This window comes from Limulus polyphemus, unplaced genomic scaffold (genome assembly GCF_000517525.1).
Source record: "Limulus polyphemus unplaced genomic scaffold, Limulus_polyphemus-2.1.2 Scaffold3538, whole genome shotgun sequence".
Taxonomy (NCBI): Eukaryota; Metazoa; Arthropoda; class Merostomata; order Xiphosura; family Limulidae; genus Limulus; species Limulus polyphemus.
This window is the reverse complement of record NW_013669148.1, coordinates 82,669-104,312: the sequence shown is the minus strand read 5'-3', so window position 1 is coordinate 104,312 and position 21,644 is coordinate 82,669. Positions and strand designations below refer to the sequence as shown.

General features: G+C 35.6%; 1 protein-coding gene across 4 annotated transcripts in view; it reads right to left on the bottom strand.

The window, feature by feature from the left end:
- LOC106469546 (biotin--protein ligase-like) overlaps window positions 1–21,644 on the bottom strand; it is an 81,230-nt gene that overhangs the window by 9,946 nt on the left and 49,640 nt on the right. For all 4 annotated transcript variants that reach the window (XM_022398086.1, XM_022398084.1, XM_022398085.1 and 1 more), the window contains 4 exons: window positions 18,497–18,679; window positions 4,867–5,141; window positions 1,175–1,230; window positions 802–962 (listed from right to left, as the gene is read on the bottom strand). In XM_022398086.1, coding sequence (XP_022253794.1) covers window positions 802–962; window positions 1,175–1,230; window positions 4,867–5,141; window positions 18,497–18,679 — 675 coding nt within the window. The remainder of the gene's footprint in view (window positions 1–801; window positions 963–1,174; window positions 1,231–4,866; window positions 5,142–18,496; window positions 18,680–21,644) is intronic.

The window sequence follows — 21,644 nt, the reverse complement described above, 5'->3', positions numbered from 1 at the left end:
CCCAGTCGTTCCGTCATTTTCCTTGCAATGAAAAACCGACGAGAGCACTACACACTATCTCACTCAATGGCTGCTTGCCAACAACTGACACAATCAACAAGCGGGAAAAAATTCACGCATGCGCACGAAGGTTCTAGGTCGGCTCATGCAAGCGCGCTTGATTCAAATCCATCAGGTTATCCCCCAAAAAAATAAGGTCGGATACTTTTCTCACAGGCCTCATATATCATCACATGTGAAAGATCAAACACAGTAGCCAGGATTCACAATGTATATCATCACATGTGAAAGACATAACACAGTAGCCAGGATTCACAATGTATATCATCACATGTGAAAGACATAACACAGTAGCCACGATTCACAATGTATATCATCACATGTGAAAGACATAACACATTAGCCAGGATTCATAATGTTAAATATGATTACAATTTTTAGCTTTTGGAAATTAACAACTCAGGACTAACTGAAAAGTTTCTGGTGACTTTTTGTTGAGAGTGTCCATCAATTTTGATAACTGCTTTAAGCTACTGTCTAGCCACTGAATAAAAAATTGATTAAGTGTATCCCCCAAAATATCCTAATTCTTTAGTCAAAAGACATTTTTAAAATCTTAGAAGAAATAAATAAGTAAACTATAAACAAAAGTTCTAACTTAGGAAGAAGTCTAAAGTAACTTAAATGTTCATGCTAATATTATTCAAGTCATACAGAATGAAACTCTTTTATGACAGAATTTGGAAGTGAAGTTACCCAGAAGTTATAAAATATTAACATAAATAGCGACAACATATCCACCTCATATCCAGAACGATGACAAACTGCTTGTATCACAGCTAGAGCAGTCAAATGCTGAAGAAATGGAAGACTCTGACCTAAGAATGACTTGACAGAAAAGCTGACATGTAATGTAAACATTGCACATCCATTAGGACTCAACCACTGATTTCCACCTCTACCTGATTAAATAAATAAACAAAAAAAAGTAATCACCATTAGTTTAATTTTACTAGAGTTTGTATTTACTTTTAATACAAATAATTTTATTTACTTTCCACAGTTTAAAACTTTAGAGGGTTTCACATATATTAAAAAGTTCATAGTAATAAGAGAATTCTACACATAATCCACAATTACAGGTTCAACAACAGATTGTACATCATATTCCTACCTCTTCCTTTTGTTTGGCACCTTGTTATAGCTACTAGCCCACCTACATCCGTGAACCTGGAAATAAGAAACAAAAAGTTAAAGTTCATTGTTTATTTAAATGTTCTTTCAACTAATTTTCTCTAAAGTTTAACATGTATATTAAAGTTCATTATTTCTTGGAAGATTAAAGATTTCATTAATTACAAGACTTGATATATATAATCTATATTAACTTCATATGACTTTTTGAGTGCTGACTATTAAATCTTTATATATTCATGATATTATACATTTTGGTATAAGAAAGTGGCTCAAAAGGAGTGGATAAAATTGATGAATATTTTTTTTACCTTTCAATTAAATAGCTTTTCAACTTTAACCAGTAAGCTTTGACATGTCTGAAAGTTTTAATGCAAATACTTACACCTGTTATAGTCAACAATCTAGCTTGAATTTTTCTCAGTCAAAGAAAAAAAATATTTAAAAACTGAAATTTATCTTCAAAAACAAAAGTATTTATAACTAGTAATTAGTAGTTCATAATCATTTCTTTTTTTTTAAATAATAAACCAATCATGTTACTAGAATAGATTTTGTTAATATTTGGCATCCCAGTTTAAATAAAATGTCAATTCAATATCCCTCTTTTTCCTACCAGTATTTCTTTCTTTTTTTTATTAATAACACACATTAAGGTCTTCTCTAAAAACATACCCAAGAAGGAAAAAAACTAAGTTTAAAATCCCTTTTTTTTCAGTTCTGGTAATTCCTATACAGAGTTCATATGGCCCAACAAATTCCATGAACTTACTATCATCAATTCTGGACTTTTCCAGGGTTTTTACTGAGATAAATTTCATTACCTATGACTATTTAATAGTAGATGATGTTGAAATGTTTGAATGCCAACCATCATTTGAAACCCTGTACAATTTTAACACAAAAGAATGGCTTCATGGCATACTTCTTCTTATGCTAAATTAACTAAAAAAAGGAAATCACTTAACTCTCTCACTATGCACTTGGTCGAATCATCCAAGTTCGTGGCACCAAATTAACCTTTAGAGTTTTATATGATTGATACTTGAAACTGTCGATACTTGGTGAAACTCCATAATTACAGAAAGGTGGAAAAACAAGACAACTGTACATTTCACAAAAACATCATTTATTGTGACCATGGTTTCACCAGTAAAGGTATCATCAGGTACAGACTGAAGTGTTTGTAATAGGGTTTATATATATGTTTAAACAAAGAACTGGAAGTGACCTTGACATTCACCTAGAGACAAGTGGGGAGAAGCTTAAGTTGGTTTGGTCGTTTAGAACTTTTTGTAGATTTGTTTTTAAAGCTTCTATTTATTTCTAAAATTTCCAGACTGTCTAGTTTTTACCTTTTTTCACAGATATGTAAAATATTGCAGTTTTTTCTGGATCAAATTGGTGTTTAATTTCAATAAGGTGGAATACATTTTCCTTAATTTCCAAATTCTAGAATGTTCCTTAATTCTTGTTTCTATAGAACGTTCTGTTTGACCTATATATACACTATCACAGTCTTGAGACATTAATTGTTGCTGTACTTTTCGATTCTGTCTTTGTTGTTACACAACATTTTTCCTAGGTTGTTTTTACAGTAGAAGGCCGGTCTATAGATTTCTTTGTTCAGTGTGTTATATATTTTGTGAGAAGGTTTTCCAATGTAGCTCATCTTAAACCATTTCTTTTTCTTTTTGTTTGGTGCAGTGTGTGGATATATTGATTTTAAATTTATGGATTTACATTTTTTAAACAAAACGTTAACTAACTTTGTTGTATAACCATTCTGTGAAAAAGGTAATAACTAGACTGTCTGGAAATTTTATAAATAAATAGAAGTCTAAAAACAAACCCAAAAAAATTTTAAACGACCAAACCAACTTAAGCTTCTCCCCACTCCTTACCAGACTTGTCTCTAGCTGAATGTGAAGGTCACTTCCAGTTCTTTGTTTAAACATATATATAAATATAATATATATATATTACAAAACACTTCAGTCTATACCATGGTCATGAATAAATGATGTATTTGTAAAAGGTACAACTGTTTTGTTTTCCTCAATTCTGTAAATTTAGAATTTTCATACTATAACTTCTATGTTTTGTGCTTTCTGTAAGCATTAAAAATCTTTCTGTAGAAAAAAAAAACAGAATGTTTAATGAATTATTTTCATGAAAAATTTCTCTGTGAATAAATGAAGTCAAAGTGTTGACAGCTCCAAGTGCAAAGTGTTTTATGTTACGATTAAAAATACTTTTCTTCGTCTGAAAATTTTCAAATTTCATTTGCGTAACTTCCAAAACCTCCTAAATAAACTTAAAAGTTTTTTTCAGTAAAACTTTATATTTTATCCATTATTTTCTCTACCCTAACTCTATATGCCATTAGTCAAATTGCACAACCTCATAACCACCATTAAAAATATAAATGAATCTTTTTTTCTTTCTAGGATGACTTCAAATTATATGAAACTACATTTGTTTATCCTAAAAAACTTAAAACTTGTATCAGTATACACCAGTTTCTACTTAAATTTTATTGTTTTATTGCCCTTTGAACTCCTCTAACTACTAATCCCATCACATAAGTTGTAAATCACTCAGCGAACATATAGCTCACATTACCCTATCAAATTACATAAAGCATGGGCTACTCATGAGCAAACCTTGTGAAAATTTTTCATTATTATTTTTATTTTATTTTACGTAATCTAACATAAAAAGTTTTTAATTTTTATATTTTAATTAGTTTTACAATAATAAATAAAGAATACACATGAAAAATAAGAAATAGAGTACTTATCTGGGGCTTCTTGTTTCTGTTATCAACTGTCAATGAAACTGAATTCTACCTTTTATACTAATGGTACTACTGCACTAAATACTTTTTTATTTAATTACATAATGTACCTAAGGACACAGAATAATAACATGTAAAAAACAGACAATGTACTATAGCTATCACAATTTTTCTGGTTTTCTAAATATGCAATAAGAGCCATTAAAAATTCAGCTAAGCTTGGCAATGTGTTTCCCTTAGAAATAAAGTTTGAACTGCAAATGAAACAGATAATTTTCTGTACAGAAAACAACATAATATAATAAATCATTCAACAGATTAGAACTTTGTTTTTTAATTTATTATAAATAATATAGTATAAAATGACAGAGAGAACTATTGGCAATTTGTGAATAAAAAGGATGTGAGAAGTGGAAGGGTGGTACATAAATCAGAGAAGAGGAAAGATCTAGAGAGCAAATGTCAATTCTCATACGAAGGGAAATTGAGGATTTGTTTTTTAATATTGACATATAAAATTAGGAACTTAAAACTTATATAATATTAAAATTTGACTTATTAGTTATACTTTGATGCCAAGTATATTCATATACCATTATAATAAAGTAGTTTAATCAAATTTTGAATGTAACTTGGTAAAATGTCATGACATGCATAGAAAAGTGTACCTGTATGGAAAGAGTTAAAACCACTATTTTACTAACCCTACAATGACTTGACAAAAACAATTTCCAAGGCTCTTGTGACTTAGCTTATTAAAACTAGATTCAAATACATGCCTGAGTCTTACTTTTGTATAAGTAGATGTCTCATTATTAGTTTCCAACCAATTTTTTTTTTTTTTACAATTAAAAACAAACAAATTAACATACCTTTCTAGTATATTCATTGTTGTGGAAACAGTATCAAAATACAGGATAATCTGGCCTAATTCTTTGGTTTGTAGATGTGATTTATACTTTTCAAGGTCAAAGGTTAAGCCATCTTTCATACCATGAACATTATATACTACAGGAATATCATCATCTAACACTGATGTAGTCCAATGCTCAGGCAACCTGTCAACAAAGTGTAGAGTAGCATCTTTACAAGAAACCTTTCCTTGTGGAAACTTCTTTGTGGAAAGAAGAAGTCTCTGAAGCATTGCCTATAAAAAGGAAAAAATCTTATTTACAGCAATTAAAAAATTAACAGCAAATATATATGAAATTATTTGAGTGTATCTGACTTCCTTCTGTTTTCTTTTTCAAATTATGAACTGTTTCTCTTATCCTTGGAGAATAAATTTTACTTAATTTATTTTTAGCTTATGCTCAAGAATCAAAAGTATTAAACTTTAAAATTTCCAGTAAAGCACACACACACACACACACATCAACTAGTGAAAAGTCTAACATATTACATTAAGCTTTTCTGGTGAAGTAAGTAACACAGGCAGAATAAAAGATAACATTATGCTGATCTTAAATGTATTACTGATAGATATTCACCTTCAAACACAGAATACCTTGTTCCCTTGATCATCTGCCTATGAGACTTGCATGCCACTAGCCTGGAGCTTATTTCCAATTAAAAATTACGTGTTTAACATGAATTGCACTAGCACGTGATGACACCATCATTCGACGACAGCCCTCCACCAATAGGAGGGCAACACTATAACCTTCTTGTGCAGTAACTCCCCCTAAGCACTTGTGGTTGAAATAACTTTTCTTCAACAGGGCATGAAAAAAGTGCACCAGAAGTGGGGAAAACAAGTGGAAGGTATGCAGAAGTATCTATCAGAAATACATTTTCAGGTATGCACAATGTTATCTTCTGAAATGATACCTCATCTCTTTACACAGAATAGCTAGAATTCTACATTAAACCTAGATGAGCTACCTTCAGAAAGTGCTCGAAGGAGCATGTCACCTGATGGCAGGGAGACTGCATCTTGTCTTGACCAGGATATAATCTTCACCCAGAACAAAACAGAGGGAAAGGCAAAAGAACCCACTGTGTTGCTGGGATGGATGGAATTTTATCAAGACCAACCAAGCACCCATCACAAGTGGTCAGGAAACCAAGAAGTGTAGTGTGGTTAGAGCACAATCAGAACATACAGTGTGTGTCTCATCTCAACTCAACATGAAGGACAGAGATAGGGATGACAAACCTTTCCCACTGCAAAATGAGGGCACATTAACTGTCTGAGACAGAACACAGACAGTGCCAACACTGCTCTTCTTCCCACTGTATTGTGCTATACACAATCAGTGAAGAACTCTTAAAGGTCAATCACCAATTACTTCCATCTTCTATGTGCTAGTTACCCTCAAGCACTCCTGAAACTGGGAAAAATCCAGAGTGTACCAGCTGCAGTGAATGGGTTAAAAGCCAGCAAACATGAACCAAAGAAACTGGCAATCACTTCCCTGGTCCCGACTCTTTCCATTATAGTTCATGGAATGGCATGGTCAGAATAAGACAATTGAGCAATTTTAATACCACAAGGATACCTCTACTGATCTTGTAGAACACCCCATCTCAACAGTGTGCACTGACAAAGACAGAGTGGATGGGTTGAATGCTTTCTGTTATCACTGACCTGATGCAAATTTGGGGAAATAAGCATAATTTGGGAGGCAACATCAGACACCTGGCATGATCTTATAAAAAAGAAAAGGGTGTTGAAAAAGAAAATGTATTTACCCTTTTCAAATATGATATTTAGTTTTATTGAAGAACACTGACTGGATGAGGTCAAAATCTCATAGAAGGAATGTGTGCAGATTCATCCACCTTCCAGCCTGAAGGATCTCATCTGAGGGTCGGTGAAAATGAGATGCAAGAGAGTGAAACAGTTGACAAATATGATGCAATGAAATGATCATTTTCAAACAGCCAAAGTCTCAGGAAAAAAGGCCCGGTCTGGATAGAGGAGTAAGTATGTACAGTGAAAGAGAGTGCAGGAAGCATCAATGGCATATACATCCAAACTACAGTGACCACATGCAAGGAGAAAAAGAAAATGTCTCCAGAGAAAGAAACTACAATGAACATAAAGCCAACTGCTTGAACAAACCATGTGTAAAAGCATGTTAGACCACATTAATGTCCCACTCAGGTATGGGAGTAGGATGAGAGGGATCAGTGAAGAAGGAAGGATCAGAACAATATGGAGAGAACATGAGAAGAAAAATCTGATAGCAACAAAAAGGTTAAATGTAGTTGATAAAGCCACCTGAGAACCATGACTAGTGGAAATCCACAATCAATGGTCAAACAACAATGTGAAAAAGACCTAAAGGTGGGCCACAGTAGAATGATCTGGAGGAATAGCCAACGTAAAAACCCACCATTTCTGTTGACAGACGGACAGAGTTGAAGGACAACAGAAATGGGATAAGAAAAAAAAACTACACAGTTGGAGAGTCCAGCCATGAGAGCAATGGACTAAACAAATCCCACACATCAAGATGAAGAGATAACACCTCTGGGTGAAAGAGACAAGGTTGGAGCAAGAGAGAGTGGGAATGGGGCAGATGAAGGGAGGGTCTGCATATCAACTGATGAAGCAGAGGAAATCAAGGTTGTGCATGCCAAAGAGGCACCACTAACATCATCTGATAAGGACTGTCACTTATCAGAGTGATGACAGAAGGAAGAAGAGAAACAGGAGGACAGGCATACAGAAAAAAGGGGAGACCAGTCCTGGCTAAGATAACTGACTGCCAGGGCAGAATGATGAGGAACTGGGGATCTGAAGAGGGGAAGTTTGGTGTTGAGAGTGGTGAAGGCATTCATGAAAGGCATGACCATCTGAGAACAAACCCAATGAAAAAACCTGAGGGTGGAGAAACTACTCCATTGTTAGACAAGCCACAAGACAAACTCCATGGGAATAGCATGTTCAATACATGGAACTGGAGTGGATCATAACCAACTGATCCATGGGAAGATGGTGGGAATGGGAAAATGGCTGATGGGTGGTGAGAACTTCAAGGACATTGATGTGCAGTGGATGCTCAATGGAGCCCAAACACTCTCTGAACATGTAGTTGTTCAGAAAGTACCCCCCACCTTCCCAGCCTGCGGAGAAGCATCTGTGAAAAGATGGAAATTCATTCACGGGATGTCAAAGTTATGCTTACAGTCTATTGGTATAGTTGAGCCACCAAGACAAATCCTCATGAAGAGAAAAAGGAAGGTGCTCAACTGAAGACAACAGATCCCAAGAAAGGTCACACTGGAATAGGCACGTGTGTGTGGTCTAAATAAATGAGTGGTTCAAGGGAAGCCAGAGACCTAAAAGAAATGGAACCTGATGCACAGGGTGTAAAAGAAAAGCACAGACCTTGGTGACAAGACATTCCCTTGCATATAAGTGATGTGGTGAAAGCTGAGCCAAATTAAGCTGGGAGTTGAAGAACAACCAAAATAGGGTGGGCATAAGAAAAATACTTGAAAGGTTTGATAAGCTAGCCCAGCTAAACAGCCACTTGCAGAAGAATAGAGGTGTGAGGAGATGCCAATCATCCACATAATAATGGAACTTCAGCCCCAATCTAGGAACAAGGTGTGCAAATGTTCCTATGACTCGATTAACTCTCTTACTACAGGCCCAGTCAAATAAACTGAGTTCATGACCCCAAACTGACCATTATAGTTTTCATACTATAATTTCTAATATGCTTTGCATATCTTCACGAAATTTTGCAAGCTTTTAGTAATTATTAAGTCTTCTGTAGACAAAAAAATCACAATTTTTAATGAAGTATTCTCAAAGTGTTGACTGCTCCAAGTGCAAAATAATTTTCATGTTATGGTTAAAAATAATTATCTTCATCTGAAAAATCTCAAATTTAACTTGCATAATCTCTAAAGCATCCTAAATAAATTTAAAACTTAAAAATAAATCAAAATTAACATCTGTTCTTTCTAGAATGACTTCAAATTGTAACATGAAACAACATTTGTTTATTCTAAATAATTGTAAACTTGTAACAGTATACATCATTTATACTTAAATTTTATTGCATTATTGCCCTTTGAACCATGACTAACTGATATTCCCACCATTAAATCTGAAGCTCACCTTACTCTATTGAATAACATAATGCATTAGCAACTCTGCAGTTGCTCATGAGTATACCTCATGAAAAACTTATATTACTCTTTATTTTACTTAATCTAACCTAAAAAGTTTCTAATCATTAAATTTTAGTTGCTTTTATGACAATAAGTAAACAATACACATAAAAAATAAGAAATAAAGTACTTTCCTGTGTTGTCTTTTTTTTTTTGCTGTCAACTGTCAATGATACTTAACCCTACTTTTTTATACTAATAGTATTACTGCACTAAATACTTTGATTAAATAATACACCAAAGAACATAGAATAATCACATGCATGATGCAGACAATGTCCCATAACTATAAAACAACTTTTCTGGTTTTCTAACTATGAGACAAATGACACTAAAAGTTCAGCTAATGACACATTTCCCATAGGAATAAAGTTTGAACTGGAGGTAAAATAAAAATTTTTCTGTACAGAAAACAACATAATATATCATTTGATTAGATTAAAACCTTGGCTCTCTATTGGTTGCAAATAATAAAGTATTAAGTGTCAGAGAGAACTATTGGCAATTTCTGAATAAGATGATGTGACAAGTGGACATGGCAAGAGGGGCCGATTTTCTATTTGATGGCTCTGTAATTAAACAAGATTGAAGCCTGTAAAAATGTTAACAGTTTCCTAAAACCTTAAATGTATTTCCAAAAGATACCTCCATTCACAAAATAGCTTTTCTTGATTAGTACTGCCTTTTATCGGTGCAAATTTTCAATGTTTGCCACTAGCCTTTCACCTCCAGCTTCTGCATATCCACATGTAAATGATTATGCAGCAGCTCTCCACCAATAGGAGCGAGATCCAACCCTTATCGTAGCCAGTGCCCTCTCCACAATTGCACTTATAAATCACTTCAAGATTGGTCATAGGACTTACACCACAAATCATCAGAAGTGGGGAGGCTGGGTGGGAAATGTAGGCAGAGGTATCTATTAGAAATACATTTTCAGTTTAGGAAAATGTTAGTTTCCGATACGATATCTTACCTCTTCTCACAAAATAGCGAGAATCCCACTGATGAAAGTGCCCAAAGAGAGACAATGAGGTGTGGAACCAAAAAAGAAAATATCACGCCACAGTGGGAGAAAACACAGCATCTAATCCAGGTATACTTTTCGTTCTTTTATGACTGTGTTGCGAACATAAAAGGTGGAAAAACAAGGAATTCCATAATACATATCACCTATTAACACTTCCAATATGGGCTTGGTTAATTTGACCAACCACGTGACCTTTTAGTACTCAGTTAAAGTCTTTATAGATTTAATACTTATAACTCTCAATATATCAATATATTACAAGTCTTTCACATACAAAAACTCATATTTCTTAGTGAAGTATTTTTAATAAAGTAAAATAAAGATTTGTCCATGAATATGTTGCGTATTTGTTTTGAATAGTCTGTGTGCAAAGTAATTTTCATATTAAGATTAAAAATACTTTTCCCTATCTCAAATTTCCTTTGTGTAATCCCTAAAACCTCCTAAATGCATTTTAAACGTTTTTTCAAGTAAAACTTTGTAGTTTATCTGTTATTTTCTCTATGCTATCTCAAAACGGGATTGTTCATTTCGATCAACCTCGTAACTATATATATAAAAAAAAAAAGAACCTAAATTAACCTTTTTTTCTCTAGAATGACTTCAAATTGTAACATGAAACTACATTCGTTTATCCTAAGTAGCTCTACGTTTGTAACATTATCCATCTATTTATAATTAAATTTTATTGTTTTATTGCCCTTTGAACTGTGTCTAACTAATATCCAAGCCATTAAAAGTTGTAAATCACTCAGGGACTGTGCAGCTCAAAATACGCAATCAAATTACATTACCCACGAGTTATTCACTTGCATGCTTCGTGAACCATTTTAATTATATTATTATCATTACTTATTTTACCTAATCTAGTCTTAAATAAGTTAAAAAGATTTGTATTTTTAGATTTTAGTTACTTTTACAATAATAAATAAAGAATAAATATGAAAAACAAGAAATAAAGTATTTACCTAATCTTTTTTCTTGCTGTCAGGTTTTGAAGAGAGTTAATTCTAATTTCTTATACTATAGATAATAATGCACTTAATTTGTATTTAATTACATAATGCACCAAAGAATACAGACTAATAACATGCAAAAAGTAGACAAATTCACTTACCACTCAAAATTTTCTTGGCTTTCTAACTATGTGACAAGAGCTGTTATAAATTCATCCAAGTTAACTTTCCCACGGGAATGAATCTTGTACTGTGAGTGAAATTGATGATATTCTGTTCATAATACAATGTTATACAATACATCATTTGATAGATGAAAACCTTGACTTTCTATTGGTAACAGGTAATATATAATGAAACGTAAAAGAGAACTATCAACAAATTGTGAAAGAGAGGATGTGACAGGTGGATGTGGCAGGATGGACAGCATGATTGTCCATGATTGTATGGTCTGGAACGAACATACTTATGAAGCAAAAGACCCCTTGAGAGAACCACTAGTGGTCCTACTAAACACCCCATCTTGATGGTGTGTGTGTGTAATCCTATCCTGCAACATAATTGGTTTGGCATAGAGGACAATTGGATGGAAACACACAACTAAAACCTGGTAGCATTTGGAATTATACATCAGGTCCATGGTAGGAAGAGCTACAGCATAACTGAATTGAGCCCGGGCACAGGATGGACAGTGCAGATTTTGCATAAGAAAAGTATACTTGGTCAGGCACCTCTCGCTACTGAGTGGGATCCATAATACACAAGCAAAAAAGGCCCTTGTAAATAAATAAAGAACTGAATATAGTACTCACCAGTCATAATGACACCACAGTGTGTAAAATGGTGACTGAAGATAAATGAAAACACACTGAGGAAGAACTGGCCACATGATATAAATAATGTGAAACAAAGATATGAGGTGTAGTGGCCCCGATGATGACCTTCAAAGGAAGACAGAAATGGGCAGCCAATGACATGGTGAGGTGACGGATTTGACGAGAAAATACCCTCAAAAGATGACACTCCTCAGGTGAAAGGGAAGAATACACCTCCCTAATGAACTAACAATCCCAACATGCAAGAGTAATTGTAGAGAGGTTCCAGGACATGGAAGGAAATCATGGAGTACATGAACCACAGAAGGGAGCAGTGCGAGTGAGATACCATCGGAGGGCTGGACCAGACACATGAGGCAGTTAAGATCAAAAGAGAAAATGTGGGAAATGAAGGATAGGGAAAAGAGAGAAAAAGTGGAATTACCCACTATAGCAACAGAAGTATTGGACAAAAATAAATGGTCAGGGAAGAAGAGAATATAGGAACTGTGGAAACAGAACACAACAAGCGTCAATCACAAAGATCTCATCACTGCTGGCCACAATCCAATAATATGAGGAATAGGGATTTTAGGGAAAGGAGATACAGGAAACACAAAGACAAAGGTTCAAACAGAGGATGAGTGAGAGCAGAAAGACAACACTGAGATTCCAATCCGAGAGAGATACAGGGTAGGAATGATGGGAAAGGGAGAAATAACAAAATAACAAAGACAACATGGAAGATTGGAAGACAGAGGAAAACTCAATAAATTTGAATATGCAAGATTATACAGCTTGATAGCAGGCAATCGAGAAAACTGACAGTCCCCTATTGAAAAATTTAATCAATAGTGGTAGGGAAGGGTGCGAAGGATGATATTACTGGTGGAAAGACCAGCAGCAGAAAGTAAACAATTTACGTTGATAAATCACCAAGGACAAAGGATTGTTTTGCAAGGGACTGGACAATAACCACTCATAAAGCCTGAGGGAGGAATGGATGGATGACACACTCTGGATTGAGGTAGACAAAGGAGCCTGAGAGAAAATGGCAAAGGAAGAGGAGGGGACACCAAAAGCCTGCACAGAAGTGGAAACCACGTCTAAGCAGGCCAAAATGAAGTCACTAGGAGCACATGAAAGGAACCTGGGAAGAAGACGAACAGGAGGAGATGCATACAGGTAATATCCTTTCCAGTATTGACTAAGAGCATGTACAGCTTTTGCCAAAGGATGAGGAATGGGAGACCAAAAATGGGAAAGTTGTGCATTGAGATGTGTGGCAAGAACATCCACATCTGGAATACCCCCAATGAACAAACAACTTCTGAAATAACTTATGAGCAAATACGGGATCCCAAATGATGCTACACTGGTTGAGTAACACCCACTGAAGGAGACACGTGGGCTGACCAAGGGGAACAAAAGCTTCAATAGAACCCCACATACCCAAAAGAGATAAGGTCTGTCATGCAGAAAGAGAGTGAGAAGCCGATAGACTATGAACAAGATATTCCATATCCTATAAACAAAGGGGAAAAGGCTGGGCTCAACTGATGAGGGAATGGAAAACACACCCAGATGACTCGGAAATTGTATGGGTATGAAAAACGACTTCTACACCTTGATGAGCAAACCCACTCTGGCAGCTTCTCAAAGAAGAAACTGAGTGTGAACAGCAAACTCGACCTGAGAGGAAACCAAAAGCAGCCAGCTGTCCATGTAATGGTGGAAACAAAGGCCTCTGTCAAGCAAACAACCAGCCTACTCAGTAGAAAGCATAAAGAGCCAAGGCCAGGCCAGAAGGTAGAGCCCAAAACTGATAAACACAGCCCTGATAACAAAGAAGAAAGGAAATGCTGGGATGCCCAAGAGATGAGAATGTGTAGATAGGCATCCAACAAGTCGATCTTCATCATCCACAACCCAAGAGTGAAAACCCACTAAAGGGTTAAGTAAGACTCCAATGTGAATTCAGGTACAATGAGGAAATGATTCAAAGACAATAAATCTATAACTGGTCACCAATTCTCCATTATTTTGGTTACGACAAAAAGACCGAGGTAAGATCCCAGCTGAGAAGAGTCTCTAAGTTCTACAGCATATTTCTGAGGAAAATTCCTAACCACCTTTTGTAACTGCTGGTGAGAAAACAGGATCCTTTAGTGGGGGAAGGCAATGAGATGAGGAGACAGTGAGGGAAGGGAATGGAAGTGAAGGTTCATACGCCCTGATAGAACCTGTGGGACTCATGGATCCATTGTGAAAGGTGTCCACATATGGAAAAAATGGAAAAGCCTGGCCCCCACTATCCCCAACTCCAAAGCTGAGTCATTGACATTGTAATCCTCTGAAACAGCTTTGAGTAACAAAGTCGACTGCGAATGGATGAACAACAAGAAGCCGGGACCGGCAAAGGGTTGGACGAGGGGGGGCGAGACAAAAAACTGGAGGAGGAAGCTCATAGAAACAGGAAGATAAAGAGGATAATGAATTATGCAGATGATAAGACTTAACTCAGGCCTCCAATGAGCCGGGAAAACTGCTAAACACCGGTTGGGACCTTCTGGGTAGGGATGCCATTCTTTCTTGAGTACGTTTACCTGCTACTTTCCTATGCAAACTGCTCATGGCACCTTTTTTTACGTGAATAGCATATCAAGCATGTCTGAAGAGACAGAGCCAAAGGTGAAAGGCATGCCACTGTAATAAACAAAAGACTGAACATCATCTGAAAACCCTTAAGGAGACAAGTGAATTGTCTAAGCCAGTAAGTGCATAGTCAATAATGCACGCAGAATTGTGGACAACATCTGTTTGATACGTGAATTGAGGTTGTGAGAAATCCACTGATGCATTAGGGTCTGAACCTCACAATGTAATGAGAGATACCAAATGTTTGGAATCAGGATAAGGGAAGGAAGATCTATGAAATGCATAAGAATGATCTGCAGATGTACGAGGCAGACGAGGTATACTAAACCCCGACCAAAGTTGATCCCCTAAAATGCTGGGTATGAACCACAACATCAGGTGAGGGAAGAAACATTAAATACTGGCCCATAGATTCTTCAGCAAAAGAGGGCAGGTTGATAATCACAAAAAACAGGAGATAAGGATAATACAGCACAAACCTGATAAATCAATTCCACAAAGGGTGAAGGAGGTCTTGGGAAATCCCCTGATATCACTCGTGAATAGGTAGCATATTCAGGGTGGGAGAATAGGCTGTCCAAATTCTCATCCTCCCTGTCAGACACTCCAGGAACAGGCATGATAGAATATTCTTCATGTGGTGTTGAAGGTTGCATGAACACGGACCAACGTCCTAGGCCAATAATTTAGTATTCAACCCAATAGTAGTGGTTGGGAAACCATAGCAGCAGTAACAGCTGTGGTTGTAATAAGATCTGAAACTGTGAAAGCATAGTGACTATTCCAAACATGAAGAAAAAAAAAATGAAAAATTAAGAAAAGTTGGAAAAGCAACACCATTTCACAAATCAGAAACACAAAAAATTAAAGAAATATTAAAAAAAAGGAAGTCTGTAGTATAAAAAAAAAACACTGTCAAATTGGCGAGCAAAATCAAGCACGTCTGTACAGTGCTATTGCCACCCAAGAAGTGATCAACAAGTACAACTGTGGAGAGGGTGCTGGTTATGATAGGGGTTGTGTTGTGCTCCTATTAGCGGAGAGCTGTTGCATAATCATTTACATGTAGATATGCACAAGAGGGAGGTGGAAGGATAGTGGCGAGCAGTGACAATTTGCACTGACAGAGGACAGTACTGTTTGTTTGTTTTTGAATTTCCAGCAAAGCTACACGAGGGCTATTTGCACTAGCCATCCCTAATTTAGCAGTGTAAGACTAGCGGGAAGGCAGCTAGTCATCACCACCCACTGCCAACTCTTGGGCTACTATTTTCCAATGAATAGTGGGATTGACCATCACATTATAACACTCCCATGGCTGAAAGGGTGAGCATGTTTAGCAGGACAAGAATTCAAACCTGCAACTCTCAGATTGCGAGTCGAACACCTAACCACCTGGCCATGCTAGTCTGCGAGGGCAGTACTAATCGAGAAAAGGTGAGATATCGTATTGAAATATGCTTTGCCTGAGTGATGACAAGATTATAATGAGTAATTTACATTAAATTTTGTACTTCTTGGAGGGGGTGGTAAATAAATTAGGGAAGAGAGGATGCCTAGAGAGAAAATGTCACAATTCTCACACTAGGAGATATTCAGATTTCTTTTGAATATTGCCATATAAAGTTATGAACTTAAAATTTATATACTATTAAAATTTGGATTATTAAATACGTTTTATACCAAATTTATTCATATACCATGATAAAAAAGTAGTTAAATTAAATTTTGAATGTAACTCACTAAAACCCCATGACACGCAGAAAAAGATGCCAATAGTGAAGGAATTACAGAGATAAGAAGCAAATGCAATGCCAAAAGGAAGGGATCGGGTTCTGGATGACCCGATCTCAATGGATGAAACAGAAAATGTCTGAAAGACAGGGTGATTGTAATGCATAAAAATGTATCCAAAATGTTGAAAGTAAAGAAACCTTTCATATGGAACTGAGGGATGATAAGAAACTGGTGGGGAGATGAGGTGACAACCAGGTATCAGTTCCCAGTTGTCTAGGGGACCACAAAAAGACAAGAGGAATAACCAAGTGTAGGGGTAAATATCCTCCTGATGGTAACATCAGATCTGAAATCACATCCTCAAGACACTGAATATAATGGGGAACACATGGAGGAGGAATAGAAATGGAAATGGGGAGAAGACAGAGTGAAGTGGATAGACAGGCTGTGGGAGAGAACCTGAATAACTCATCTCTCAGTTGAAAATGGAGACTGAAGGCTGATGAAGAGGGATAGACAGGCCCACACAGAACCATACCTGACAAGTTAATGACTGATGAGACAAGCAATGACCCTGACATTGAAAATTGGGAGAAGGGGAAGTAAAAAACGGCCAGGAAACTAGGATGGGAAGAGGTGATGTGGATTCAGCAAGCCTAGAAACAGAATGGTGAGGTTAAGAATGAAGAGAAGCCATAGTGGACAATGAGGACTGATGCTTGGCTATCTCTGTTTGGGTCTTCAGTGAGTCATGAACACCCATGAAGACCTCTGGTTGAAGAACTGAGGCAAAATCAAAGCAGAAGAAAGGACAAAAATTGGATGGAGAGCATCCCATTCAACCAAGCTACAACAACAGAGGAACTGAATAAGGATGGATAGAGCAGAAAAAGTAGTATGGGCCAACATGGTGTAAAAAAAAACAACAACAAATATCTCCAGAAAACCCTCCTATGGAACACGGTGAAGTGATAAGAGGTAATGTAGGAGGGTGTTAAGAAAGAGACATAGGCATGAAAATTGAAAAATAGAAAGGGAAATAGAAGTTAAGGGGCCCACCACCATCAGGCAGATAAAAGAGATTCCAAAGACTGTGAATCAGAGAACAGAAATGTAATCCAGGTCAAAAGAGTCAAGGAGGAAAAGGTATGGTAGTATGGATGTACAGTTGTTTGAGAGACAAGTCTGCATGGACTCTAATGTCAGGTGAAAGAGGAAAGATAGAGTAGTCTGAGGTATGGGTTTCATTGTCACTATCATGGGATGAAGCAGAAGTTACCATCACTTGAGAATTCATAATAGACAAAGTTAAGGCTGTGCTTAGAGGAAACCCTGGTTGGGGAAACATCCAGTCAAATCATCATCATCCTGATCGTGTTACAATTGGGGTGAAGGAATGTTAGCCAAACAGAAGGGAGGAGGAGGCCCAGTGTGCATGAAGGAATCCAAAAAACATTGAAGAATTGCTGTCATGTCCTCCACAGACAACAAGCCCCCAGAAACCACAATTGATACAGGTCCAATGTTAGGAACACTATCACTATCATGGAATGAAGCATAAGTTAACATCACTTTAGAATTCATAATAGGTAAGCAGGAAAAAAAAATATTTTTCTTTAGTAATAAAATAAACCAGTGAACTTTAAGTTTTGTAAACTATCACAAATATAATTTAATTTATTAATAATTTTAAAAACATGTCCGTTCTAGGCAATACCAAGGAAAAGAACAAAGTTATTTAGAGTGCATGTGCCTAAGGGGAGTTACTGTGCAAGAAGGTTGTATTGTCCTCCTATTGGTGGAGGACTACTGTTGCATGATGATGTTATCATACACTAGTACACTTCACATTAAACTCAGGATTTTTAGGTGGGAATTAGCTTAAGGCTAGTGGCTTGCAAATCTCAGTGCAAAGGATTAAGTTATTGTGTGTGTAGAGGTGAGGTATTGTCTTGGAAAGATGAAAGTAGTGAAACCAATGAAGTTAAATGGATATAGGTATGGAAATGTAAAAAATAAATTATATACACATGGAAAATGTGAAAGATAATAGGCTTTAGGTAGGAGAGCATAAACATTAAATGATTAAAATATGTGAAAGTTAAATGGTTTAATACATGGAAACACATAAGAAAAATTGGATTTTATATAGAAACATATGATGGTAACTTACAGTTGAAACTGTTAAAACAAAGCCAGGTGTTAGGCTATGGTGATGACTAGATCCACATAACATGCCAAGACATGAAGATAGAAGATCCTGGAAAATGAGCAGCCTGTCTCTGTTGCTCTGTTTTAATTCTTGGAACTCATGTTCATCCAAAGAGAGCATCAGTGCATCAAGTTCTAGATGCACCTGTATAGAATTCACATTATAATGTATCACTATTCTTTAATATTTTGTTGAATTTTAAACCATTCAACATATAACAGACCCATCATTCAGAAGAAACAAAAATTTATTATGATTGTCTTCCAGAAGAATCAAACAATTACTGAGGTTAATCACACTTTATAAAGATAATTGTTCCAGGTCTCATACTACTCTTGGATCTTCTTTCATTGTCAAATGTGTCCAGTCTGATTGCAGTCATTATGCTCTATTGTCAAACATAGTTTTAATTGTAACAACTTTCTGTAAGGTCAATCTTATACTACAAACATTCCACAGATCCTCCACTGTATGTGAATTATGCCTTCAAATAGCACATTTAAGCAGGGCAAAAGCACAAAAGAAATCTACAGCTGAAATAGAAGACTTGACAGGTATGTGGTCAAATGGGGCTTCCATGATTTCAGTTTCTATGGCCATTTTTCTCTTGCAAGAAGTCACCGATTTTCAGGTGTGGCTGGAAGATTATGAACTCTCAGCTCATGAGCCTTTGCCAACTTCAAATCCTTCTTCATTAATTTTGAATAGTACCAGAATATATGTCCAGTTTCATCAAAAAGGATTTTGGGATTAGAGGAATCTTATTTATAGCCACTACCTTTGTTTTGATGGCATCACTCTGGTGTAATTTTGGAGCATGTTGCAGTCTTAAATGCTGAGTAAATTTTACAGCTTCTATGCAGAAAACTGAAGGTTCCCCTTTTGAAATGTTATTCCCCGTGGCACTACATCTCTTAATTTTGTACTGTATGAATATTTCTATTCGGAAAGGGTTTACATATCTTTTTTAGTCGCAAGTCTACTTTTGTACCAGAATGGCTCCCAATTATGCCAACATTTTTATGGGTCCTATTGAAAACCAGCTTTTACAACTAAGCCCTGTAAAACCTCATACATGGAAACATTACATGGATGACATATATTTTTCATTTGGACAGCCGGTCTTAAATCACTTGAAGAATTTATCTCACATGCAAACCCCTTTCACAAAACAATCAAGTTTACCAGTGATTACTCGCCTTCTCAGATTAACTTTCTTGACATCACTGTTTTTCGGAATTTTACATACTGACTTGTACAAAAAACCTACAGACAGACCACAATACCTTCACTATAAAAGCTGTCACTCCTCTCACGCTAAACAAAACATTAGCTACAGTCAAGCTATTAGAATAAAGAAAATGTGTTCAGATGAAAGACTACAGAAAACACACCAAGGGTATAAAACAAAACATGTTACAAATAGGATATAAAGATACCAAAATCAACAGACAAATTGCAAAGGCTAACAACACTCAGTGGAAAAACATCCTAAATCAGAGCAACACTAAACTTTCAAATAGAATTCCTCTTATTATTACCTATCAATTTAAACTCAGAAATGTTTCACGAATTCTGAAAAAACATTTTCATATCCTACAGCTCAATGATTGTCTCAAACAGATATTTCCTGAAGTTCCGATTGTCTCCTTCCAAAAAAGCAGAACTCTAAAATATATTTTTGTTCACATAAAAGTGAATTACATCTCACCCAAAAATGGTTGTCGTCCATGTAATAAAACCCGTTGTCAAACCTGCAAGTTCAGAAAAACCACTGACTCATTTTCTGACAAGCACAATCAAAGAATTCACATGTGAAACAAAAAACATCATTTGCCTTATACAGTGTAAATAATGCAATCACTAATATGTAGAACAAACACAAACAACTCAGAGAATGTTTCAACAACCACAAGTCTTTTATTAACACTGAAAAAGTTCTCCCTGTTGCTCAACATTTTAACCAATCTGATCATTCCATTAATGATGTTACTCTCATCGGTATTGAAACAGGATTCAAAACTAAAGCAAATATAGAAATAAAAGAAGCTTATTGGATTGCTAATCTAAACATTGTTCAACCTTTCGGAATTAATCTAGATCCTGAAATCAGTGATCTCTGTTCATTGGTTTCATCTCTGTCAGAAAAATAATTGTTATTCTTTGCATATTTTTTCATGTCATGTGTATGCTGAATTTCCTAAAACTTACTACTTATTTAAGATAATTTTTAATACCTGTTTCTATAAATTGATTAGCATAACATATCTTTTTCAATCAGTCTCCAGGTGTCATCTTTATATTTTACTTAAACACTTAAATATATTTTTAAATATACATATATTTAGCCATTTCTAAAGTAAAATATCACTAACACCTTTCAACATACACTTTCGCCATCAGCTACATTGTACCGGAAATAAGACGCTTACAACACAGAAAAATAGACTAAACATTTCCTGGAAAAACCATATGACCTTCATGGAATCACTAAAATCCCTTTATATATATTACTCATTCGATTACACCACCATTCCCAGTTTGCCCCTAAAGATGAAAGGTCCACCTTTCAAAAGAGCTTGGGTTATAGGGTTTTATTCATTTCTATCAAGACTTCTTAAACCTATGTGTTTTTCTAACATCATGTTTGTAAACATTGCAGTATTGAATGGTCATACATTTTTCATGAACCAACTACTTAGGTCTAAAGATGTTAAATGTGCTACCAGGGCTTGGACCTGTAGTGACACATCAGTGTATTAGCATACACAAATCATTCAGATAAAGTGTGATTTACTCAGTTTGTCATCAATTCATCATACTGGTTTATAGAAACATCAGCCACTACCTTTAATCTTTATCAAAACTATATTCCAAACATTTGAGGCTATTCAACTTTTCAATTAAATTATCACATTATTTTTGTCAGTTGAAAACATATAAGCTTCAATAACATGTACATACAGTTTATTTTATTTTTTACATATTACAGTGAAAGTTAGATAAAAGTGAAATTTCAATTGCTTCAAACTTGAATAAAAATTAGAGAAAAGAAGGTTACACACACACACACACACATATATATATATATACATACGAGGCCTGTGAT